The sequence below is a fragment of the Tasmannia lanceolata genome, unplaced genomic scaffold (assembly GCF_043159265.1).
Source record: "Tasmannia lanceolata isolate RefF3 unplaced genomic scaffold, GAP_Taslan_0.1 ptg000003l, whole genome shotgun sequence".
Lineage (NCBI taxonomy): Eukaryota > Viridiplantae > Streptophyta > Magnoliopsida > Canellales > Winteraceae > Tasmannia > Tasmannia lanceolata.
Genome location: NW_027518680.1, coordinates 5,885,074 through 5,911,455, shown reverse-complemented (window position 1 = coordinate 5,911,455; position 26,382 = coordinate 5,885,074). Strand labels below are relative to the sequence as shown.

General features: G+C 39.0%; 2 protein-coding genes across 2 annotated transcripts; both read left to right on the top strand.

Moving 5' to 3' along the window:
- Positions 1 to 396: 396 nt before the first annotated feature.
- LOC143849265 (defective in cullin neddylation protein) lies at positions 397 to 16,710 on the top strand. Its single transcript, XM_077358273.1, has 11 exons — positions 397 to 585; positions 1,446 to 1,507; positions 2,139 to 2,275; positions 2,571 to 2,629; positions 10,508 to 10,531; positions 11,154 to 11,236; positions 11,356 to 11,420; positions 11,694 to 11,743; positions 14,659 to 14,760; positions 15,917 to 15,976; positions 16,318 to 16,710. The coding sequence occupies exons 1-11, from the start codon at positions 583 to 585 to the stop codon at positions 16,462 to 16,464; spliced, it is 792 nt and encodes a 263-aa protein (XP_077214388.1). The 5' UTR covers positions 397 to 582; the 3' UTR covers positions 16,465 to 16,710.
- Positions 16,711 to 22,115: 5,405 nt separating this feature from the next.
- Positions 22,116 to 25,283, top strand: LOC143860518 (uncharacterized). Its single transcript, XM_077371201.1, has one exon. It carries the CDS (start codon positions 22,215 to 22,217, stop codon positions 24,987 to 24,989), a length of 2,775 nt encoding a protein of 924 aa, XP_077227316.1. The 5' UTR covers positions 22,116 to 22,214; the 3' UTR covers positions 24,990 to 25,283.
- The last annotated feature ends 1,099 nt before the right edge of the window (positions 25,284 to 26,382 follow it).

Sequence of the window (26,382 nt, the reverse complement as noted above, 5' to 3'; positions counted from 1 at the left end):
AGATGTCTATTCAGCATGGGGCCAAGACCACGTGAGTCGTTTCATGATGCTCTACGAAATCAACGGCCTCGATTCGATTGCATCTACATGTACTGAATGAACCCATGTGGGACCCTAAAGTCAATCGTTTCAATTGATTCCGACAGCGACCCCGTCATCCTCGTCACGAAACATACAAACAAAAATGGAACGGGGGATGATAAATTCGCACCCAATATAGGATGATTCAAACCCCTTGACGTGAATTGACGTCAAAAGCGTTAAGTCTGACGCTTTTTGACGTCAATTGACGTTGGATGGGTTTGAATCATCCTACAGGGGGTTGACGTCAGTTGGTATTTTCGTAATTGTCGAAGAAGAGTGAGGGTATATATGCAATACTCGCCGAGTAAAAAACAAGGGGAAGCAACTTATTCACTTCCTCGGGGTAGAGTGAAGCAAAAGCTGAGAGGGAGAAAAAGAAAGAGAGAGAAAGAGGAGTGAAGAAAAAACGAGAGATCGAAACCCTAATTCTCTCTCTGGAATTCCCCCCCTCCCCAAAACCCCTTTTCCAAAAGCTAGGGTTTCTTCTACCAATTCAAGATGGTCAGTATATATCCAAATAATATTCAGATACACATAATTAGATATTTAGCTTTACATTTGTTTACATCAAAAGCTCTTAATTTCATCTTTTAATTGCCTCCAGTGACCATTTTCTTTTTTCCTTTTGTTAATTTATGTTTTGTTAGGGTTTCTGATGTAGTTTGGAGGTCTAGGGTTTTTCTTCTAAATTATTGGTTTCTGCTTGAATTGGGGTCCCGAAGTTTCGATTTGCATAGTCTTTCATTTTATTTAATTCTCTTTTGTTAGTTGAGTGTGTGTGTGTGTGTGTGTGTGTGTGTGCGTGTGCGTGTGCGTGTGCGTGTGCGCGCGTGCGTGTGTGCGTGTGTGTGTGTGTGTGTGTGAGTTTTGGGATTAGGGTTTTTGGTCAGGCTCTCAATTGCAGTCGTTTTATATATATATATTTCTTTGATTGTTTTTTTAATTTCCGGCGCATGATTTTCACGAAAGCCCCAACATTTTTTTCATGTTGTCCTGTAAATATATTTGGAGTTATAGACTTTACCTTTCTGAAGTTAGATATTTCGATACGTGTTTTCACTGAGTTCTGTTATTAATCTATGCATTTTTTTATGTTTTTAAAGCGTGTGCGAATTCATTCTCGATTTTCCTGAACTTGAAAGTTCTGTTTTTACTGGATTTTCTGGGCGGCGAATTTTCGATTTTCAGACTCACTGTGGCATCTGGCTGTCTGGCATATATTTAAACTGTTGGTCTACTAGTTCCTCTTTGTTTTGGCACCCGATTTCAAGATCCCTCTTTTCTTTGTGTGTGTGTGTGCGCGCACGCTCGCGCTTTAAGAAATGAAGAAGTTCATTAACTGAGCTCAATTTGATTATCAGCATAAGTTGGGTAGAGGACACCGAGACAAAATTCAGCAGTTCATAGCAATAACTGGAACTAGGTAAACACTCTACTTTATACTTTTTGATTTGTTACACCTGCTTCGCTATCTTAAATATATTGTGCAATGACCTGACTGATCACGCAACAGAGATGGTATGTGCATTGATGTCTATGACATTGAGATGTAGTGAAGTAACCACACAATTTCTTCTGTTTGCATAAACAAATAATAGTTGAATCAAGCAAACAAATCATGCTTGGTACTATACTGAGATAATTTTTTTTTTTTGAATGGTTATTCTGAGATAATCTTTTTTTTTGAATTTTATACTGAGATATACTGAGATAATCTTCTGAAGCATGTTTTATCTAATAAGCTAATAATGCCATGCCTATGTCCTTTTCTTTGATTTCAACAGTTTGTTTCTTTTAGCAAGGTAAGTGAAAGCTTTCCCTCAGGCAATCTAGTTTAGCATTCAATCCCGAGTTGTATTATCATCTCGGAAGTGTTGTTGTTGGGTATCTTATGTTTATATGAACATGTACATTTTGGTTGTTCTTATCGACTGACAGTGTGTTTAGTTTCGAGATTTTGGTTATTTCCCTTTTGGTAACCGATTCTAAGTTATTTTTATTTTAGTAATCTTGCATTCAATTCTGTACATATCATAGTACTATTGTCTTTGCAGTGAAAAGGTCGCTCTTCAGGCTTTAAAGGCCTCTGACTGGCATCTAGAAGGGGCATTTGATATATTCTACAGCCAGCCACAGATTAGATCAGTGACTGATTCTAGACATCTTGAGGAGCTTTATAATAGATATAAGGGTAAGATATACTCATTCAGTGAGTTGCAATGACAAAAGAAGCACACATCTTTTTTTGTTTTTATCATATTTATTTTTTCCACATGTTGTTGGTGTTGAAATCAAAATGAATCCATCGGTAGCTAATCCTTTCATGCTGCTTTTTTCTTTTCTGCCGTTTCAAGTTTAAGTGTGGCAGTCTATTTATAGTTGCACCACCATACAATCTATAAATTGATCATAAAATAACTGGTTCTACAAAAAATATTTATTATTCCTTTGATTCTAATTCTAATGGAACTGGCTAAATTGCGCAGATCCTTATGTTGATATGATTATGGCCGACGGCATCACACTTATGTGCAATGACCTGCAGGTAGTTTGTTGTTTAAGTTCTTACATTTAAAAAAAAAAACTTACACAATAAAACATACACATATATTGCCTTTATTCATTTTTTGAATTCTCTTTCTGGATATGTTTCTTTTGGACACTGGTTTAAGGTTTCTAGTGGAGTGTGTCTCCATAAAAATGCAATTAATCATGAGATTTCTACCGCGGGGGGGGAGGGGTTAGTTTATATTGGCTTATCGTTTACCCCACATCTCCATCACAAAACAAATAAAAATAAATAAAAAATGGTCTTTGGGACTACTCTTTTCTCAAGAGTTCTTTGAGAAAATCTTTTTTGTAAGATTACCTTTTTTGTCCATGTTGAGAAAATCTTTTTGTAAGATCGCTGTTTTCATCCAGGAAAACAATCATTGTATGTCACAGTCCCATTGCCATGCATGCAATGATCGAATTTGTGAATTTCCTCAGCCATCACACATCCAATCCATTGTCCCTAGCCCCACCCTTATCCGATGATTCTGTCCCTCGATCAAGGGTAATGAAAAAGGCAACCTTTCTAGTTGTCTTGAAGCCATTGATTCTTTGTCTTCCTTAATCTGGCGAATGGCTTCTCCATTTGGCATAAGACCTAGATCCACTCAGTCGCCCAATGATGACGCATCAGAGTAAAGGGTCGGATTACCGAACATGTTTGCCACATTTAAGTCACTCGTGGTTGCTCTTGATTATCAAGATGCTATTGTGTTGTTAGGCAGCCTCATCTATATTGTAGCTGCAGTCATAGTTTGAACTTTATACCCTGCCATGTTATGTTATCATTAACATGCCCGAGACTAAGCCATATCATCTATTTGGAGCTTTTTATCTTCAAGAAAGTAGCTCTTGTCAATTAGTGTATGCAGAACCTAATCCATTATGCTTTTGTAGTGGAGGCATTTTATTCTTCTGATTCTGAAAGTGGTTATTGGTCTAAAAAATATAAGATAGATTGCTATTTTTTCCATTAATGCTTAGATTGTAACTTGGCGCTTATTGGAATTTGGAATTCATTTAGTATTGTTAGGTTGTTTACTTTACGTTTCATCAACGATCTGCTTTAATGGTATTAACGATAATGCGGGTGTGTACCTTTCCAAGTCTTCAAGAGAGATTCTATCCTTTCAAACATAAAATCATAGTCATGACCTTTCAGAGGAATGCGAGGGTACTTGATGGGAAGGGAAGTCGAAGCAAATAAAAATACAGACTTCATTTCCCTTTTGTTTCTTCATCTCCTTTTGTTTTCTTCTTTTAATCCATTTAATATACAGACTTCATTTCCCTATTGCTTAAGATATATAGCCCCTACGTTTATTGAAATAGACTAAAAATAAACTCTGGACCTCTACCTTACACTTTAGATTTAGACCCAACCCAAGCCCTAGATTCGAACCCCCTTGTTCCTACGCATACTCATATTTTAGCCCAAGGTCTCAAACACTAATCCTTAGTCATGTATGTCTAAGCCCTAGATGTAAAATATATCACACACCTTGAACCATGTGTGTATAAAACGTATTGCCGTTACCCAAAACCCTTGCGCTACTGCTCTAATCCATAAACCTTGCCCTTAACTCTGGATATGTATTACAACATCTCTCCCCAAACATGAATCCTAGGCCTATCAGCCATCCTTGCTAATATGTGCCATAAACAATTTGGCAATTTAGCCTATCCATCCATTGCTCTACTTGTAGAATCCAGTTATAATTTGATGAATAAGTGAAGATATGATAGAGAGTGATAAGGGATTTGGTATGGGTCGCAACCCAATTCATACATCATATGAAAAGTCATGCTAAAAGTTGCTGGGTTTGGTCAAAATGACCAAAATACCCGTGATGCCTAAATATGACCACTTCTACCACTCCCCCTCAAGCTAACATGTTCCTTGAGTCATGTTTAACTTGTTGACAAGATAATGATGGGGGTCGGTTGTGAGTTCTTGCGGGAAGACATCTGTAATCTGTTCTTGTCTCGTAGCATAGCATTGGGAGACTTCTCGGTTTTCAATCTTTTCATGAATAAAGTGGTATTCGATCTTAACTACTTGGTCCTGACATGAAAAGCAGTATTTTGTGACAGCCTGATCACGCTTTGGTTGCCACAATACAATATGTGAGCATCTGACCTCAATTGAAGTTCCTGATAAGTTCCGCCATATTCATGGCACTCAATACCCAGCTTTTGCACTCAACTTGGTCACTGTCTTCTTTTTCGTATTGTTCCTGGAGATCTAGTAGTCATTCATCAAGATAAAACGCCCTATGATTAACTAACGTGCTACGAGATTTCCAACCCAAATCTGCATTAGAGTAACCTTATGATTCGGCCGACACTTCGAATTTATTGCTGACACGCGTGTCGTGTCATGTCCGACACGACACGACACCCGTGTCCACACTCCTTTAGACACTTTTAAGTGTACTGCTAGAAGTGTCAGTAACTTATAAGAATGTATGTGTATGATTGTGCCACTATTTCTAGATATTTAGGGGTTTCCATGTCAGATACCTCATGTCTGTGTCAAAACTCAGAAAACGAATCCGTGTCCACAAATCATGCCGATATGTACTTTCTATTTTAGCCGTCTCCCTGTTTCTAAATTTTGGGAGTTTGCCGTGTCCGACACTTCGTGTCCGTGTCGACACGCGACACTCGTGTCCGTGTCCACAAATCATAGGAGTAACCACAAACCTTGATTGCCTCGTCTTGAGAGACTGAAGAACAATTCGTAATCCATAGTTCCTCCCACTTTTCTCAAAATACGTTTAGCAGCCGTAAGTGTTCTTCTCGATGATCATGTAAGTATTGGTAAACTTGATTTACTGCATATGTGATATCTTGCCTGGTAATTGTAAGGTATTGAAGAGCTCCTACCATTCTTCGATAGGTGTGTGGATCTTTGATTTTGTTACCTTTTCTCTAGACTTCTTACTGTAAATATCATTTGTAATTCATCATACAAAACTATTGAGCAAATTTAAAGCATACTTTTTTTGGACAATCTCATTCCATCCTTGGATCTCTCAACTTATACCCTAAGGCCATGTTTGAATGCGTGGGGGTGGCTTAGAGAGTTGTGGAATAAGAAGTCACAAGGGAGGAGACAACCATTTCAGTTGTCTAGAATTACCTCTCGGAGAATAGTGGAATAGTGGTAAGTAGTGTTTGGTTGCACAGCATAGACGAGTAGTGGAAAAAGTAGGGGTGTCATTACCAATATAGAGTGAAGAGAGAAAAAAAAACTTTTTTCAAGATTCTTCTACCAAAGTTCTCCCATTTGGGTAGAATTTAGTTTGAAAGTGAGAAGAGGGGGTGGGGGTGGGGGGGCATGAATGCCACATTGGCGCCATGGGCAAAAAAGAAATAATGATGTCTGAAACATGTTGGGGAGTCTCCTAGAATTTCATCATGTGTGAGGGGCATGTTTGTCCCTCTTTGATTCTTTGAATGTCATCAGGTGGCTCAAAGGATCAACTCCAATTCCTTGGAGATTTGCCGCCTTCTTTGATGAAATCCACGATTGGATGGGAGGGGCATGTTTGTCCGTCCACCATATCAAGCGTTCAACAAATGATGAGGTCATGCTTGCAAAGGAAGGGGTATCTAAAGAAAGCATCGAGTTCTTCGACTCTCTTCCTTCTTAATATGGGTTAAGGCTATGCCTTTCCCTCTTCTCATACTAGAACTTTAGGCCTTCTCGGTCTATTCTTATTAATAAAATCTTTTCACCATTCAAAAAAAAAAGTCTCCTAGAATTTCAATGCACTATTAGCAACCAAACGAGGAATCCGCAGCCGTTGGCATTTGAAATTCCAATGGATGCCGAGCGTTTGTGCAACCAAACACTGATGCACAAAGTGACTAGAATCATTATCATACTATGGGAGTGTAATATATCATTTTCCTTCCATTATTCAGGTTGCATAAATAATAAGACCTAAGGAGTGTCATTATCAAAATATAGAAATGCAGGATATCATTTCCCCCTATTATTCAGGAGTTTCATGAATATTGAGAGCTATGATACCAATATATAGTAGAAAGCAGCAGGATTTTAATTTTTTTGGCATAATAGTAGTAACTCCAAAATAAAATTATAGAAAGCTTGTATTAGAATCAACTTACTTGATATTGGCAGTTCTCTATCCTCATTACCTTATTTTAATTAGTTTACAACTTATTTTATTTAGTTGCAAAATGAAAAATTTCTACAAAATCAGTTTTCTATGCTTATACTAAATTTTACTGTAAAATACCTTAGTTCACGCTCGTGCTTTTTTACCAGTTAATGTAAAAGTGAGAACTAGTTTAAGATGCAGTGAGTGTTTTTTTGACAATCTAGTGAGTGCAGAGAGAACACTTGAACTAGTTTATGATGCAGTGAGTGATTTTTGGTCAACCATGATACTCAATATGGAATCTAGTGAGTGCAGGGAGAACACTTGATTAACAACACAAATTAATGTAAAAGTGAGAACTAGTTTAAGATGCAGTGAGTGTTTTTTAAGGTACAGTGAGTGTTTTTTTATTACTTGAAATAAAAGACTTGTTAACTAAAAAGTGTAAGATAATAGAGTTTGTGTGCGCAATTTGATGATTCCATGCCAGCAAGGAGATGGTGCTTAATTAATTCATCTGGGGTTATTCACCAACCCACGCACAATCAAGATTCCCTTGTGCGTGTATTAGAGAGAGGATTTGACCTTCCCAAAGTAGGAAATTTCACGGGAAAAGTTTGATTGTGATAAGAGAGAACATATGGATTGGGAACTGGAGAAGAAACGAAAGGACTTCATTATGAAGTGCGAAGAGGATAGGGGAAGAAGTTTGACTTTTAGGATAGGACGTAGAGAGTCAATGGAATATGAAGACCTTGGGCTCAAATGGTAGAGAAGAGATTGAGAAATTATGGGGAAAGGGTGCCTGGTGTTGAACTAAAAAATTTACAAAAAAAGGGAATAAAAGTAAAATCCCTAAGTAAAATAAGAAGAGAGAAAAAAGGGTGATTACACGTTATGTTATTCCCAAAAACAAAAAGGATAAACATTAAGTTAAAATACTTTAGTGAAAAAGAAAACAAAAAAAGGAACCCACTACTAAGGGAAAAGAGATCCCTAAATTTTAGGAAATAAAATAACTCTCACGAAGGAAGAAATGGGTCATCCTTTTTTCAAGAAAAGAGGAAGTTATGTAACTCCCCACAAAAGGGGAAGTGGAGATCATGAAGTTGAGAGATAAGGGGTGAGGTGGTTGTTGGCAACCACTTCAAGAGAGTTTTATAAATAGAGGGAAAATCCTTCAGAAAAGGTGATCGGATCTTTTGGAGAGGAAAAAGGCTACGAGAAAGGAGAAAAGAAGGAGAAGAGAGGTGAGAAAAGATTTCTGGCCCTAATGGTTTTTTTTTCTTCTCTCTGTTTTGCAGACTTATCCCAAAAAGGTTCTAGAAAGGAGAGAAGTAAGAAGACCTTTTACTTACCAAAAAAAAAAAAGTAAGAAGACCTTTCTCCTTCGGGAGAAAGAAGAAAATCCCGTTAGAATATCTTTCCAGAGATTCTCTAAAGGTCCCTTTAGGATCTCTTTCTAGAGACTTCCTAAATGGATAAAACCTCCTTTCTCCTCCAGGAGAAAGATAATAAAGATGAAGGTTCCCCAGAAGGAAGACAAAGGAAAATCCCTTTAGAATCTCTTTCCAGAGACTTTGAAATTCCCTTTAGGATCTCTTCTCAGAGACTTCCTAATGGGAGAAGACCTTTCTCCTCGAGGAGAAAGATGATAAAGACGACGGCTCCTCAGAAGGAAGACGAAAGAAAGTCCCTTTAGAGTCTCTTTCCAGAGACTCCGTAAAGGGAGAAGACCTTTCTCCTCCAGGAGAAAGATGATAAAGATGACGGCTCCCTAGAAGGAAGACGAAAGAAAATCCCTTTAGAATCTCTTTTCAGAGACTCTCTAAAAGTCCTTTTAGGATCTCTTCACAGAGACTCCCTAAAGAGTGAAGACTTTTCTCCTCCAGGAGAAAGATAATATTTCACCAAAGGGAAGATGAAGAAAGTCCCCTCCAAGACAAATAAATTCCGTCCGAGATGATCTGTTCACAAAAATCAAATCTTTCAAAAATCCCTCTTTTTTGGAGGATAATTAACCAAAAGTTGTATATGGATAGGGAACCCCTCTTGATGGATAATCAGAGGTGTTTTCTTTCTTCAAGAAATGTAATTAACGGCCAATAGAGCCGGAAGTGTACGATCCCTACCAAAGTTAATAAAACCTCTTCTCGCAAGAGGGAAATTTGATCCCAATATATTTTATGTGTGATTCTCCTTTTCATGCATGTGAAATTTGTTGTGGACACCCAATATTGGAATTAATGGAGATTCAAGGAGAGGAATAGGTTTTGAATATTTTGTGAGAAGGATGGGAAATCTAGGGTTTGGAATTTTCTCTGGAGGGTTCTAAAATAAATGCATCTATTTTGGAGTTCGGGTGCTAAAATGCATCTATTTTGGAGTGAAAAGGTAAGGCCCATTAGAAATAAAAGGAGCTTTAGTGACTTGCTAGCATGCATCACTTAAGTGGGCTTAAGTTATAAAAAGGGAAATTAATTCATGTGGGAGGAGGGGAAACCCTAGACTCTGAAGGGAAGTAGTGCTTGGGTGAAGGAAAGAGAAGATTTGATTTTTCTTTTGAAAAGGGAAACATGAAGGAAAAAGAGATGACAATGGAATACATGGTTAGGGTTGTGAGAATATTAAGAGATGAGGAAGGGACGAAAAGCAGATTAGAAATTTTGTGGAGTAAAGAAAAGGGAGATTAGAAAGCTCGTGTGACTGAGGATAGAGAAATGCAGTACCTTTAGCGGGTGCCCATTGATGATGATATCGGGAGTATCTGCTTTTATACCATGTGCATAACTTCTGTCCCATTCATGGTGGGGCTGAACAATGGATCACCAAACGCGACACCAATATATGCACTTCTGCCACCATATTTGTCCTTGAAAAAAAAAAAACCCTGCTTACACCAAATAGTTCCTCCATTAAAAACGGCTATTTTACAATTTTCACTGTAGTGGTCGTGGAAATATGTTACTGCCTTGTGTTAGAAGTGTTGATTGAGTTGGTCAACACCTGGTCCAGCTATTGTTTAACATCACATCTTTGATATTTTGCATAAATTTGTCAAGACTTGTATACACTTGCACTCACATCAATCCCTTTGTCCACACCAAGTGACTGTTTTTTATTCCCCGCAATCTAAATAAATAAAATGCATAGTCTTCAGCTCACTGACTCTGGTTCCGACATTTCAAATCGATTACTTTATCAAGTCCCGGCTTAGTGAACTGGGATTTGGTGGTATATTTATATATTGACCGGGCTTCCAATTTTTACTTTTCTCATGTGGGTATTATATTCCCACCTGTTTTGTTCACTTTATGTTGTCAAATATGGAACTTGGTGTATGGTGGTTGTGGGATCCCGTAATGCAACTTTTCTGATTATGACTGCTTGTGGATGCTATTGTTAATGCTCTTTTTTGCTGAAATAAAGTGAAGCTTCCTTCGAATTTCTTCCATTTGAACGAATAGTTCCATTGTTGACTAAATGTGGAATGATTATGATCCCTGCTTTAACTTGTTGTCTTGGTGAATGATCGTACATGTTTTTTATATACTTGATTTTGGTAATATCAGCTAGTTTAACAACTTGGGCCACATCAGGCTGACAATTCTTTTATATTGTTTTCTTGAGAAATTTGTGCAGATAGTTTTTTTCTTATCTCTAATAATCACCCCTCTCCTTATGTCTTCTTTTTCATGCCTTGTGAGATATTTACGGTATATGTTGGTCTTTTGCAGGTGGATCCTCAAGATATTGTTATGGTATGTGCCTATTGTCTAAACTCGGTGGTACCTTTTTTATTGGCTGTTTACTGGATTGTAATGGCATATGTTGAATGGGAATGTTCTTGATGGAATTATTCTTAAATCTATTACATTATAAAGTGTTATAATTTACTGAGGTAATATTGTTGAATGACTTTACCTGTTCCAAATTTCCATATACTATGAAGGTTTTATTTTCCTTCCATCTCAAGGCGTCGAATATGTCAAGTATGATAATGAAAAATGGATACTGGAAGCGGTGTTATATTATTCTCTTTCTTTCTTGACAATTAAAATTGAATGATATCCCTGATAGAACAAATTGCATTGGTGGCCAGCTGAAATTGTTGACTATAAAAAATTTTCTGCCAAGCATTGCAAATGAACTAAAGTATATCAAGTTGAATGATATCTGGATAGCAAGAATTGCATTGGTGGCCAATTGAAATTGTCGACTAGAAAATTTGTTCCGGCAGGCATTGAAAATGAACTAGAGTATATAATGCAAATTGTGTTTATGTGGTATCTTCTTAGTAATTGCCTAGCAAATGTTACCATTTACACCATTATCTTGGCCCAAGTTACCCAATAACCACTAGGATTTCTGTCTTTATAACAGTTGGTTGTATCCTGGCATATGAAGGCTGCTACCATGTGTGAATTTTCCCGGCAGGAGTTTATTGGTGGATTGCAGGCACTGGGGTAAAGGTTTACTAATTAATATTTGCGGGTTCCCTTTCTTTTTCCGTTGGAGTTTTTTATTGCCATTGTGGTTGAAGCTACTGATGGGTTGCACTGAAATCTGAGTATTTGAGTGACAGGGTGGATTCACTTGACAAGTTCCGTGAAAGGATACAATTTATGCGCTCTGAGCTAAAAGATGAACGTATGTATATGTTTTCAAGAAAAGGACATGATGTGTAGTATTTGATCAAAAACTGGTTTAATATATTAATTGTGGGAGTGTGATTGTTGCAAGTGTTTCGTAAAAGTGTGATTTTTTTCCAAGGGGAAAAGTTTGTATGGAAGTTCTAATTGTAAATATTTGATACATGATCTATCTATCTGATGTTTCTGTTTTGTGTTGGATGTTTCTTTTTTCATGCTTTTGTTTCAATGTTGCCAAAAGTGATGTTTTCTGGCTTCTATGCTTATCCAGAAAAATTTCGTGAGATATACAACTTTGCGTTTGGCTGGGCTAAAGAAAAGGTGTGCGATTTATGAGTTGAGATTTAGTTTACTGTTTGTTATTTCATTTATACTGGCTAGAAAATTTTGTTTTTTATTTTTCTGTTGAAACTAAATTGAATTGGCCTCTTCATTAAGAAGAAGAAAAACGAAAACATAATAGTTCTCTTTCATAAAATCCAAGAACTTACTAGAACCACTGTCTAAAAACTCAGCGAGTCAAGATTAACTGCCCAAGTCGACTTGGTTTTGGCCCTACCTATTCAATCAAAACCTATTTCATCTCACCGAGTCAATGAGAAACTCGTTCTGTTAATCATTGACTTGCCTGACTAAATATTTCCTTTAACTTCGCCGAGTTCTTGTCGTTGGAGTTTTTAAGCATTGATTAGAACCTAATCAGGACACAAGTTATGTTCTTCCATTTTGATGAAATTGTGATGCTCGATATGAATAAGGTGTTCCTTTGAATTTGTTGGGCTCACAAAGTTTTCCAGGCAGCACCACTTACCAATAGGTGGTGGGTTATAGGTGGGAAGAATGGAGGGGAGTTGGGGCCGATCGAGGGCATTTCGGAGGTAAGACGACGAGATTCCTCTGATAATCGGGTACAAGAACGTATTGTCGCCGCAGTTAACAGAAGAATCCCTAAGGACGAAGAGAGCAGAGATTATAAAGAGCGCGGAAATCCAAATCTCAAAATAACACAAATATTTCAAATGTGATGAATTGAGTCATGAATCATTTGATTGTCCATGCAGGGAATTTGGTCATCAAACTAACATAGCAAAACCAATTACTGATGACAATAGGCCTGACCTTGAAGGAGGAAATAGTGCCTAGGATGAAACTGTACTTGATGGGGATTATGTAGGGACACTTTGTGTGACCCAGTGCACGGTAAGTCAATCAATTGAAAGTCAAACTTCGAACTCTATCATGTAGTCTCCTTTAGTCAGGATTGCTAGTAGATTTGAACCTGTCGTTCCTATTGTTGATAGGTTCTTCGATGTATCTCACTTCATGTCAATTTGTGTAGCTAGGTTCTTTGACATTTCTAGATAATTTTATAGAGCAAAATAGGGTCTGTATTTCAATTTGAAAGCACATATTACTCCCGATCAAATAAACGGACATAAATGATTAATCACAATTTAGGGCATTTGTGGAAGTGCTTAGCTAGTGAGGCACATCATCGGTGGAACTTCATTTTATTCATAACAGAGTTTACATGCTATAGTTTCATGGCCCATTCCTTTGATGCCATTGTGGCTTTTCCATTCCACACCTATCAGACCATATCTCTATATTCTATCATGGGAAAGACATTGTGGAGGTTGACGTCTGCATCTACTATGTCTAAGAGTTTAATTGAGAGGTGCTAGAGAGCTTGCGACTGAGTATTGAGGTGCCAGAGAGCTTGTGCCTTTATCTACTATTGCGAAGACATTTTCTCCCCTCTTCTCCCTCTTGGCTTCTACCACCTGTCTCCCTTCTCACATCCTTTTTGACCACCTACGCCGCCCCCCCCCCCAATGCCTTTTCATAAGCTGCCCCCTTCTATGTCTATCTTTCTTCTTTGTGGATCTTGGTCTTGATCTTGGTTATCTATTCTTATCTCCAAAATTATCTTGGAGAATGACACTTGCTACAGCAGATGATCAAGGTTCAAGGCCCGACACGCCATACCAGATATTCATCCATTTCCCCTCTAATTTCTATAGCGTATTTCCCCAACATCACCCTTTGATCCGTCACCTTTTCTTTTCCTACATAGCCAATCCCATTTCACTTCATTTTACATCTAGATATAACCCAACCAGCTCTAACCATTCAAAAAAAAAAAAAACCCCAACCAGCTCTACCATCGTCGCCCAAGCATTCTACCCCCATCCTATTTTCACCCCTTATTATCTTATCCTATTTAATTGTGTTTGGGCTATAGTTAAGTGTTTTTAGTAGGTCTGATTTTCCTAGGACATATTCGCATGGCGTATGAATTTTAATCATTAGGGGATTGTTTTCTTCATTTGGGATTATTGTATGAACCTGATTGGATAAAGTGGTATTGTTTATCGTTGAGTTTTTAAGCCTGTCATTTCTTTGAACATCTTTGTTGTATTTGGTTATCTATGATATATTTTTATTGATGTAGAAATGCATGTTGATGTCTTATTGAATTAGAGTCCTTTTAATGCTCTAAATTCTCAGAAGTCAACCTGCGAACTTATAGGTTTGCACCAAATTTCCAAAATACATTTCGAAATAAAATTTTCCTTTTGGGACATTGTGCACATTAATTCAATCGAGTGATGAATCACTGCCAGAATACAGGACATCTGCACAACATTTTTCTGTGCTTCTTCTACTTCTAAAGCATTCTACACTAAAGGGAGGAGTCTTTGTCTACGTCAAAGTGTTGTATTCAAAGGGCGTACCATAATTTAGATTTTATTTGTCTTTTTAGGGTTTTTTGTTTTGTTTTTTTATTTGTAATAACTACAGTTAGCATTTGAATGATAAATGGCTAGTTTCATTGATGTCTTGCACTAAATGTGATGTTAATTAGGCCCATCAAGAGCCAATGTTATGCCTAAGATAGATGTTTCAAGTAGTAAAATGTTCTTGCTACTTGCCTTATGTTGTTAGTGTGTGATGCAGATGACTTGCCTTATTACTTTTGCTTGCCTAATTTCCTAGTTGATTTGTGTAACCTGATGACATCTACTTAATATGTTGACTTTGAAAAAGTTGACATTATTATGCACACTGTGATCCCTGCATCTTGGGTGTAGAGTACTGATTTAGTAAATCTCATTTTAACTAGGTCAATTGCCTCTGTTTTCTTCCACATTGAATATATGAAACAATATAATCCCTTATTTTTGTTGTCAACTCGTAACTGGCAAGAGTTGATGTTATGATGTTGATTACAGGGCCAGAAGTCTTTGGCACTGGATACAGCTATTGGCATGTGGCAGCTACTGTTTGCTGAAAGGCAGTGGCCTTTGGTTGACCATTGGTGCCAATTCTTACAGGTAGTACACTCATAGCCTTTTTGTGAAATTGTGAATTAGAATGTGATTAGTCTCTCCACAATTTAAATTTCAGTGAGGCTAAAAAATCGGAAGAATATAGGATTCCACTCAAGGATGATGGACCTCCACGAACATATCCATCTTTCATTGACGCATCAAGTGTTCTTCCCATTACTTTTTAGTTTTTATCAACGCTTTGTTAGATATCATTTACTAAATGAGGAGCTCTCTGTGCAAGCACCTATATGGTATCTATATTTGAAATGAGAAGATCTCAACGCAAGCACCTCTATGTTATCTAAAGTTCGGCTCCCTTGATATCGAGTTATTGACTTCAGAAGGCATTTGTAGGATTTTTCAAGCACTTAGAGAAGCTATGGGAATGCACTGCTCATTGTAGGTTACATCATTCTATTTGGACAATTCTTGGATCAAATGCAGTCTCAATTTTTTTCCTTTTTGGTAAATAATTTCATATAGATTTGGATCATCTTCAATGATTATGGGTGTTGATGCTGTGTAAGACTGAAGGATTTTTTTGTCCTTTTATGGAGTTATGCTCAAGTGTCTAGTTATCTTGAATCAATAGTAGTACTTATCTTTAAGATGTTAGATGCCTACTCTTAAAGATAAGTATTTGAACTGGTTCATATGGGTAATAGTACTCACGGACTCACGGTATATAAGATGCTCATTTTTTATTGCCGATTTTGATGGTTCAGGATAAACCATTCGGCGGCTGACATGTATCCTTTCTCTTGGCTATTTCTTAATATTATTGTCCTGAGATGTGCACTTTTCGTAAATCTCAACTGGCAACTGTATACCAATTGCTGCTGGTAGAAAGGACACATTTTTTTAATTTTTTTTTACATTATTGAGTTAAATATATTCAACTACTTGAAGTTAAAACTTGGTAAAGTTTGAATCGTGATGGAAGTGGTGCACTTTATTTTATCATCTTTCAAGTGTTATTCTGACCAATGTTATGATACTGCTCAGCTATTCAAACCTAGTTCACTTTATTTTATCATCTTTCAAGTGTGATTTTGAGCAATGTAATTATAATGCTCAGTACTCAAACCTAGTTCTGTAGCTTCGTTTGATTTATTTTTTGTGATCCCTCTAATGTATTTCTTTTTGCTCTCACATTTAGGCTAGGCATAACAAAGCAATCTCAAGGGACACCTGGTCACAACTCTTAGAATTTGCCAAGGTAAAACCCGCGAAGACACAACTGTTATGGCTGTTGCTGAGAATTCCTCTCTACTTCTATCATCTTTTTAACATTCTCTTCTTCTTCTTCTATCATCTTTTAACTCCTACAATTTAAATTGTGGGGAATTCTTGAAAAATTAACAAAATGGTGCATTCACGCTGCACGTGTGTGCACGTTTTCTCAATTATGCAGAAACACATCAATTTGCTTGCACATTAGGAACTTATAATGGTGCTTTACAGTTTTCATGATTTTTCCAAGCTGAAAGCCATCTTTAAGGTTGATGGTATGAATTTTGAGGCTTACTGTTGATTCTTGCCATTTCTGGGTTCATGCAGTCGGTGGACCCCGCATTATCGAACTATGATGCCGAGGGTGCTTGGCCCTACCTCATAGATGAATTTGTGGAGTACTTGATGGAGAATGGGATTGTCCAGAGGAACAATTTAAGAGAGACAAGTGGACTGTCAGCTGATGTATACTAGTAAGTCTTATCTCATTTGGGATTTCCTTCAGTGTGATTTGAGTTGTGTTTGCCCAATTCTCATAAACTCTCCATTTAATGCCTTGCTGCATAAGATTATGTTGTCATGGAAAACAATTACCAAACATCATAAACTCCATTCTTGTAGGCAACCCTCCTGTTGTAGTCATCTTGTAGCACATGCTTATATACTTTAAATAAGATGACAGAACCTTGCGAGCCCAGTGTTGGGAGATTTGTTGTTTCAGATTTTTTATGTCATGGAAATGCATTCTAGACATATTTACAACTGTTAAGTATCTCACATTACTCAAGATTTGGTTAAGTTTCTTTTCCGAAATATAATATTTTCTTGTCTTGTAATTTTGGGTTTAGGTTGGAAACTCCTGAATAAACAAAACCTTCTGCAAGTGCTTGATAATAATCCCAAATGATTTTTTTTTTTTTTTTTAAATAATCCCCAATGATTATTCTTAGTTGAAACCCCATTAGAAGGCGGCTTTCTTGGTAAATTAGTGGGCAGTTTATCCTCTCCTTGTATTGAATGTCTGGTTTTTGCCATTTGTTGGAATTTTTTTTTTGGGCGACGATAAATTCGCACCCCTTTTTGGATAATTCTCACCCCTTTTTGGATAATTCTCACCCTTTTTGGGCGACGATAAATTCGCACCCCTTTTTGGATAATTCTCACCCCTTTTTTGCCATTTGTCTGTCCATGAATTCACGGTAATGGGGTGCGAATTTATCCTCACCATTTTGTGGCCGCCCATGTCTCATCATATAACAAGTTCAGGTAGGATTATTTCCTTCATTAAGGGGATTTTTGGTAGCCATGAAATTCATGGAACATTTGTTTACCCAGTCGTTAGAAAAGAGGCAGGAGAGTGACGGGGCTTAAAATCAGGGAAATAATCCCAGTAGAAAAATTTTAGTGTATTTTATGACTACTTTTTTACACAAGAAGGGGCAGCCTAAGTCAATTTACCCCCTTTACTTCCGTGGGCCAGCCCCCTCTATTGTATTTATCACTACCCTTATACACTACAAGCTGGCATCCCAGGTAAGAAAAAGGGGCAAATATATCATTTCCCTTGGGATCCCTTTCTTTCTACGCTTTTACACTACAAGGAGATGGCCCAAGGAAGAAAAAGGGGCGAAAAAATCATTTCCCTTGATTTGTAAATGCCTCAATCGTGAGAGTGAGACCTCCATTAAACTCACAGGGCCTATCAAATCAATGATACCAATCACAAAAAAAAAAAACATTTCTTTTATCTCTGTTGCCTTTAATTTTGTTTCTCGTTGAGATCGCATGCTTCGTATCTGTATTTGAGTTACACTATCATTCCCACTTTAAAGCCTGGTTTCGGCTTTTCTCATTCGATCATCCTCACTGAATTATTTCTGAATCCGAATTTTGGTAGTCACCTTTTTTTATTGTATGTTCATGTACAACAAAAATGATAAGCAGGCGATATTCATTTTTCGGCTTTTCGCATTCGATCTTCCTCACTGAATTATTTCTGAATCCGAATTTTGTAACTATCACCGCCCTCTATTAGTAAGCGCAACAAGATTCTCGTCTTAACCAAGAGAAGAACCCCAGAATTCGTCATTCCTGATGTGCCCCAAATCGAAGATCCATCCCAATGTGTCATCAGAAGCCCTGCCGTGACCAAGAGTTGAGCCCTGTAATCCAGAACCATGCATAGCTGCAGTCGTATGTTCATGTACAACAAAAATGATAAGACCCAAGGTCAGAAGAAACGAGGTCTAGGTCGAAAGGGCAAGCGACATTCTACATTATGAAAGCCATAACTTAAGCTACAATCGTCAGAATCGCTATTATCACATACCATATAACATACTATCGGAAAGAGGACGGCGAGCCCTACTAGGGTGCCAATTAACTGAGGTTCATTGGCCCTTCGGAAGCAAACTATTAAATGCAACAATATAATATTTTTGTATGAATAGCATTTTGGGCGTGTAACATGCTTATCACTGAAGAATTGTGATAAGTCTCACCAATTGTGCAAATCCAGCTCGTGTATTCTTTTCTCTTGCTTGTTTGAGTTTGTCTTCATGATACCATGACCTTAGTTGTTCTGTCCTTTTCCTCGGACATTGTTCTAAGGATTAGGCAGTGGTCTTGTTCATGATATTGTATCATCTTTCTTTATTTAATATATGGGTAGGAGTCCGCCTAACCAGTTTACCCATCAAAAACCAAAAAAAAAAAAATTAATTTTTTTTTTTTGAGGCGAGCAAGTTTAACTATGACTACAAATTAAAACAGGCAATGCATATATTTATTTATTATTTTTAAAAATTTATGAATAGATCCACGGTTCAATCTAACATAATAGTGATTCCCTATATGCCTCATTACTATATGCCTAATTAAATATTAAATATTATTGGGCATAGAGGATTAATAATTCAGTTTGACCTTTTTTTAAAATTTATATGAATGATTCATGAAGTTTGCGGTGTTTTCATATGTTTCTCTTCAAGAAGAGTTATTTGTTTTCTGTCTAGTGAAAAAGCAGGTGGGGTGTTTTTTTAAAAAAAATTTCTTCTCTCAGTAGATTGCAGCTTGGACACTTGGTTTGTTTTAATAGAGGAGTCCTGCTGGAGTTTGAAAATGACAGAGGGATGGATGAAATTGTGTTCTTATTTTATAGCCTGGAAAAATGGAAAAAAGAGAGGTCTCCTTTGATTAAAATGGTAAAAAATAAATAAATACAGGAATAGGAAATCACTCATGGGTTTGAATCCTAGTTTATAGTAAAGAAGAAGAAAATAATGTGAAATTATATTTCCACCAACTTTCTCATCATTTCTACCCCTTTTGTTTGTCTTTAACTTAAAATGTAGTAAGAGAGAATTAAAAGTAGGTGAAAATAAGCCAATTCTAGCAAAATACAAAGAAGAGAGAAACTAAAGGCTGGAAAAGGGGTTGGAAATATCATTTCCCTTAAGTTAACAGCTACTAAATAAAAAAAAGGAAAATTATAAAACTATATATTTTTTTTCTTATTAATATAAGTAAGATTTTAATTGGGTTTCGAGTCGGCGAAGGAAGATATTTTTGGAAGATTTTTTCGGAAAATATTTTTGGAAGAAGGAATAAGAGAACTTAAATAATATTGACAAATAAAGATTTATCATGAATTTGTATTGAATTCTCCTCAATTTACCATTAATAAAAAGAGGGCTTAACTTTCAAATGCACTTGAATTCATTTAGTCAAAAAAGTGATTAGCACTTGTCTCGGCAGTGTTAAGCTCCCTAAATACTCAAACTAGAAAATTATTAACCATCATTCATCATATTACTGGGAAATGATAAATGTGCCCCTTTTCATCACACGGGACACCCAACTTCAGTGTGCACGGCAATCAAGTCCGTTGAATCCTTCTGACGTGGAGTACAGCAGCCCCTCTGTAGTCATTGATACACTGATGCTGGGTGTCCCTAGTAATGAAAATGGGTGCATTTATCATTTCCCTATTGTCTAAGTCTCTAAAATTATCAATTACTTATTTTACACAGACAAATTATAGAAGCCCAATAGAAACGCGTCTTTGATAAAACTGAAAATTCCATCAAACATCTGAAAATTTACTACTTTTCAGGTTCTACCTGATCACACGCATTTCTTGTTTTTACATCTTCCCCGTCAAATGACTGAAATGCCCTTGCCTTCACTATAAATTACAACCAATGCCGTCATTCTTAAAAGGGCTAATTACATTTACACCCCCTCTAGTTCCTGACACATCCACTTCAACCCCTATAGTTTAAAAAGTGACAAAGACATCCCCTCTAGTTTCGTTTTGTTTAAGGTTTGCCCCCTCAGCTGAAGGTTCGTCCATAGATTGAAGGGTTAGGATGATCCGATGGAGCTGATTTTTTGGGCACACCCTATCTATGTCAGGACTCATCAAATGAACGCTTTGGATCATCCAAATAATGTGGGCCCATACTCAAATCCAAACACTACCAAACGCTTTGGATTCAGGTATGGGCCCACATTATTTGGATGATCTAAAGCGTTCATTTGATGGGTCCTGACATAGATAGGGTGTGCCCAAAAAATCAGCTCCATCGGATCATCCTAACCCTTCAATCTATGGACAAACCTTCAGCTGATGGGGCAAACCTTAAACAAAACGAAACTAGAGGGGATGTCTTTGTCACTTTTTAAACTATAGGGGTTGAAGTGGATGTGTCAGAAACTAGAGGGGGTGTAAATGTAATTATCCCTTCTTAAAATTTTCTAGTAAGAGAATGCTTGTATCTTTTGCCTATATCAACTGCTAATCATTTTGGCACTCTTATATTTAGGGAAATGTTATCGGCACTACTCTATTTTGATGACGGCACTCCTAGTATCTTTTGCCTAGGGAAATGTTATAAGAGAATACTAGTATCTTTTGCCTAGGTTCAAGTTCGTGCAGTCCTAGTATCTTTTGCCTAGGGAAATGTTATAAGAGAATACTAGTATCTTTTGCCTAGGTTCAAGTTCGTGCAGTCCTAGTATCTTTTGCCTAGGGAAATGTTATAAGAGAATACTAGTATCTTTTGCCTAGGTTCAAGTTCGTGCACTCCTAGTATCTTTTGCCTAGGGAAATGTTATAAGAGAATACTCGTATCTTCTGCCTAGGTTCAAGTTCGTGCTAATAAATCTTAGCACTCTCATAGTATTGATAATGGCACTCTTTTATTTGTTAAGCTTTTGAAAACCTACTGTGAGTCCAGAGCTGATAATTGGGCTCAAAATTAAACATGATTTTGAGACCAATAATCGGCAATCTGTCGTCAAAATCCAAAACGAATAGGGTTTTGGAGAAATGAAAATAAAGTGAGGAGTGCCATTATTAAAAGAGGGGATGCACACACATACAACTTGTTGGTGATAGTTATGGGAGAAGTGGCATTTTCGCTATTCTGAAAATAATCCAGGGTAATTTAGTAGCTTAAAGTTTCACAATGCTTTCATAGTTGAAAAAAGAAAAAGAAATAGCCTCCGAGGGCAACTAGATAAGCATCCACGTGGCAATAGATTTGTATATACACGTGGCAGCACGAAGGAGTAGGAGGCATGTTCTTCTGATGACGTCATCTCCTGAGCTGGCATATTCGAGCGACTAATGAGAGGTGTATTTTAAAGATTATGAAAATAGAGGGCCCTAGTTATAATTTCTAAGTTTTAGACAAGGTATGTACAATAAAAAAAGAAGAAGTAGTCTGATGGGTTGCTTTCATATCTGAGTTGTAAGAAGGGTTGGTGAGATGAGATGAGACGAGGTGATATTGCAAAAATGCTCAGCCTTCCGCGTTTTGCCACCTACTCTCTACTCCTCAAAACCCAATCAAAGAAAGAAGAAATTACACCTCCATGTACTTGAATTATTCTTTTCTAAATTCAATCAAAGAAAGACAGAAGGAGAGAGATAGAGGAGAGGCAATAAAAGAGAGAGATAGAGTCAAACATGGAACATAAGATTATAATATAATGTCATTAACAGGTTGTAAACCATGTTGTACAAATATTTTTTTTGTGTGTAATATGTTTTGAGGACTTCCTATATAAAGGGTTAGCTCCCTACCATGCAATTCATGAACTAGAACACCATAGAAACTTGTACCACAAGAGTTAGCCCAGGAGGATTACTAGTACTGAATTTGTATCAGATTTGGGTAGACGAAGTGGCTGGCTGATCAGTACTCATTCTGCCAGAGATGGGGAGTCTGGAGAAGGCGTGGCAGTGGCCTCGCCTAGTCTTTGCGGTGGCATTGTGTGTGTTAGCCACTAGTGTTGTGGCAGATGAGAAGTATTTTTGGGACTCTTCTCCGCCACAACCTTACTACTACAAGTCCCCACCCCATTCATACTCATCACCACCACCTCTATACTACTACAATTCCCCACCTCCACCATCTCCATCACCTCCACCTCCATACATTTACAAATCACCACCTCCCCCTTCGCCGTCACCACCACCTCCATACATTTATAAATCACCACCTCCCCCTTCGCCATCACCACCACCTCCATACGTTTACAAATCCCCACCTCCACCATCCCCCTCACCTCCACCTCCTTACATTTACAAATCACCCCCTCCTCCTTCGCCATCACCCCCACCTCCATACATTTACAAATCCCCACCCCCTCCTTCTCCATCACCCCCACCTCCTTACATTTACAAATCCCCACCTCCTCCTTCGCCGTCACCTCCACCTCCTTACATTTACAAATCACCACCTCCTCCCTCCCCCTCACCACCACCTCCATACATTTACAAATCACCACCTCCTCCCTCCCCCTCACCGCCACCTCCTTACATTTACAAATCACCGCCTCCACCTTCGCCATCACCTCCACCTCCTTACATTTACAAATCACCCCCTCCACCTTCACCATCACCGCCACCTCCTTACGTTTACAAATCCCCACCCCCTCCTTCACCATCACCCCCACCTCCTTACATTTACAAATCCCCACCCCCTCCTTCGCCATCACCCCCACCTCCATACATTTACAAATCCCCACCCCCTCCTTCTCCATCACCCCCACCTCCTCCTTCGCCGTCACCCCCACCTCCTTACATTTACAAATCCCCACCCCCTCCTTCGCCATCACCCCCACCTCCTTACATTTACAAATCCCCACCCCCTCCTTCGCCATCACCCCCACCTCCTTACATTTACAAATCCCCACCTCCTCCTTCGGCGTCACCCCCACCTCCTTACATTTACAAATCCCCACCCCCTCCTTCGCCATCACCCCCACCTCCTTACATTTACAAATCACCACATCCTCCTTCCCCCTCACCACCACCTCCATATGTTTATAAATCACCGCCTCCACCTTCGCCATCACCTCCACCTCCTTACATTTACAAATCACCCCCTCCACCTTCACCATCACCCCCACCTCCTTACATTTACAAATCCCCACCTCCTCCTTCGCCGTCACCCCCACCTCCTTACATTTACAAATCCCCACCCCCTCCTTCGCCATCACCCCCACCTCCTTACATTTACAAATCCCCACCTCCTCCTTCGCCGTCACCCCCACCTCCTTACATTTACAAATCACCACCTCCTCCCTCCCCCTCACCACCACCTCCATATGTTTATAAATCACCGCCTCCACCTTCGCCATTACCTCCACCTCCTTACATTTACAAATCACCCCCTCCACCTTCATCATCACCGCCACCTCCTTACGTTTACAAATCCCCACCCCCTCCTTCACCATCACCCCCACCTCCTTACATTTACAAATCGCCACCTCCTCCTTCGCCGTCACCCCCACCTCCTTACATTTACAAATCCCCGCCCCCTCCTTCTCCATCACCCCCACCTCCATACATTTACAAATCCCCACCCCCTCCTTCGCCATCACCCCCACCTCCTTACATTTACAAATCCCCACCTCCTCCTTCGCCGTCACCCCCACCTCCTTACATTTACAAATCCCCACCCCCTCCTTCGCCGTCACCCCCACCTCCTTACATTTACAAATCCCCACCTCCTCCTTCGCCGTCACCTCCACCTCCTTACATTTACAAATCACCACCTCCTCCCTCCCCCTCACCACCACCTCCATATGTTTATAAATCACCGCCTCCACCTTCGCCATCACCTCCACCTCCTTACATTTACAAATCACCACCTCCTCCTTCGCCATCACCGCCACCCCCATACATTTACAAATCACCACCTCCTCCCTCCCCCTTACCGCCACCTCCATATGTTTATAAATCACCGCCTCCACCTTTGACATCACCTCCACCTCCTTACATTTACAAATCACCACCTCCTCCTTCGCCATCACCGCCACCTCCATACATTTACAAATCACCACCTCCTCCCTCCCCCTCACCGCCACCTCCTTACATTTACAAATCACCACCTCCTCCCTCCCCCTCACCGCTACCTCCTTACATTTACAAATCCCCACCTCCACCTTCTCCATCACCTCCACCTCCTTATATTTACAAATCACCACCCCCTCCTTCGCCGTCACCGCCACCTCCATACGTTCATAAATCACCCCCTCCACCTTTGCAATCACCGCCACCTCCTTACGTTTATAAATCACCACCTCCTCCTTCGCCATCACCCCCACCGCCTTATATTTACAAATCACCACCTCCACCGTCACCATCACCGCCACCTCCTTACATTTACAAATCACCACCCCCTCCTTCGCCATCTCCGCCACCTCCTTACATTTACAAATCACCACCCCCTCCTTCGCCGTCACCACCACCTCCATATGTTTACAAGTCACCACCACCTCCTTCCCCCTCACCGCCGCCTCCATACATTTATAAATCCCCACCTCCACCCTCACCTTCACCTCCTCCTCCATATGTCTACAAATCTCCACCACCGCCTTCACCATCACCTCCTCCTCCCTATTACTACAACTCCCCTCCTCCTCCATCTCCATCTCCATCCCCCTACTACTACACTTCTCCCCCACCTCCCAAAGTCTACTAGCCATAAGGGGTCCTTTCTCCACCGGCACGTAGAAAGGCCTTCAGAATAATGGAAAATCATGAGTTTGGACACTCTCTTTCAAGCATTGATTCTACTACTTACATGGTGCAATTGGTTTTGTTTTGTTATGACTTGTGACTCGTGACACATATTTTCATCGGCGTTTTGTGAATAAAATGACCTTTTGGGTCACTCTTATTTCCTATATTGGTATATGTTATTTCTTCATACAAGTTGTACTAAAGTCTCTCCTTCATACAATATAGAAGGGTTCCAGGTGACATTTTTTTTAAAGTATTTTTTTAGTCTCGGGCCAAATGAGAAGTACTTAGATATCTTTCTATTTGATGATGTTTGTTCTCTTTCTTGTCTTTTCTTGAATTGATTGGAGCAAGTTAAGAAAATTTCATACCAAAATCATGTGTTAGTAGAAGCTTTTGGACAGCATATAATCAGTCATGGAAGGCTCCAACTGTGTCCATACAGCATGGTTTTTGATAGATTTTTGCCGCATAAGATGAAAATGAGAGTTTGGAGAGAACTCTGGCACAAATTATTAAAGGATACAATAAGTGTGGGATAAGCTAGCAGATGAACAACTCTATGTGACTCATTTGCACCATATTATGGTATAAGTTATAACTACCATGTGTCAAAGACTCTTCTACAGTCCAATTCATTGATCTGGGCTTTTCAGTGTATTAATTAGCCCCAAATCAGTGTGTTAGACATTTCTCACCGCCTGATTAGTCAAATGGTGGTAATCCCACCATGCACACTTATATGATCCAGTTTGTAGGAATGCTGCAATTAATGCAAAGAAATAAAAGAGGGAAGTGATATATTTGCCCCTTTTCTTCCCCGTGTCACCCCCTTTAGTGACTAGGGGTACAATCTGGGGTTGGGTTGGGTGGATATTTTGCTAATAAATGAATTAGAATCAACCAGAACCCGGCCCAATTTTGTGGTAAAAGTTCAACCCGAATTCCCCAAAATCTGCCCGAATTGCACCCCTATTTATTTTTTGAAAAAGGCAGCAGAATATATATATATATATATATATATAAAGAAGCAGAACCGAGACGGTCCTGGAGGAACTAAGATAATACAAGCATTGCATTACAATAACTCAAGGAGGGAGATAGTCAAAGCACTCGAACGCGGCCCGAAAGACTCCTTTCTTGGCAAGGGAGTCTGCTTCCGCATTGGCTGATCTCCTGACATGGCCAAACCCAATGGATGAGCTCTTAGAGCTATCCTCTATTTCCTCTAAAAAAGGCAAAAATCGCCAGGGGGGAGTAGAGACGCCCGAAAGCCAACGAATAACATTTAAGGAATCCCCTTCGACTATAATTTTGTCAAAAGCCAGGCGAGGCATCGAAACAATCCCGCT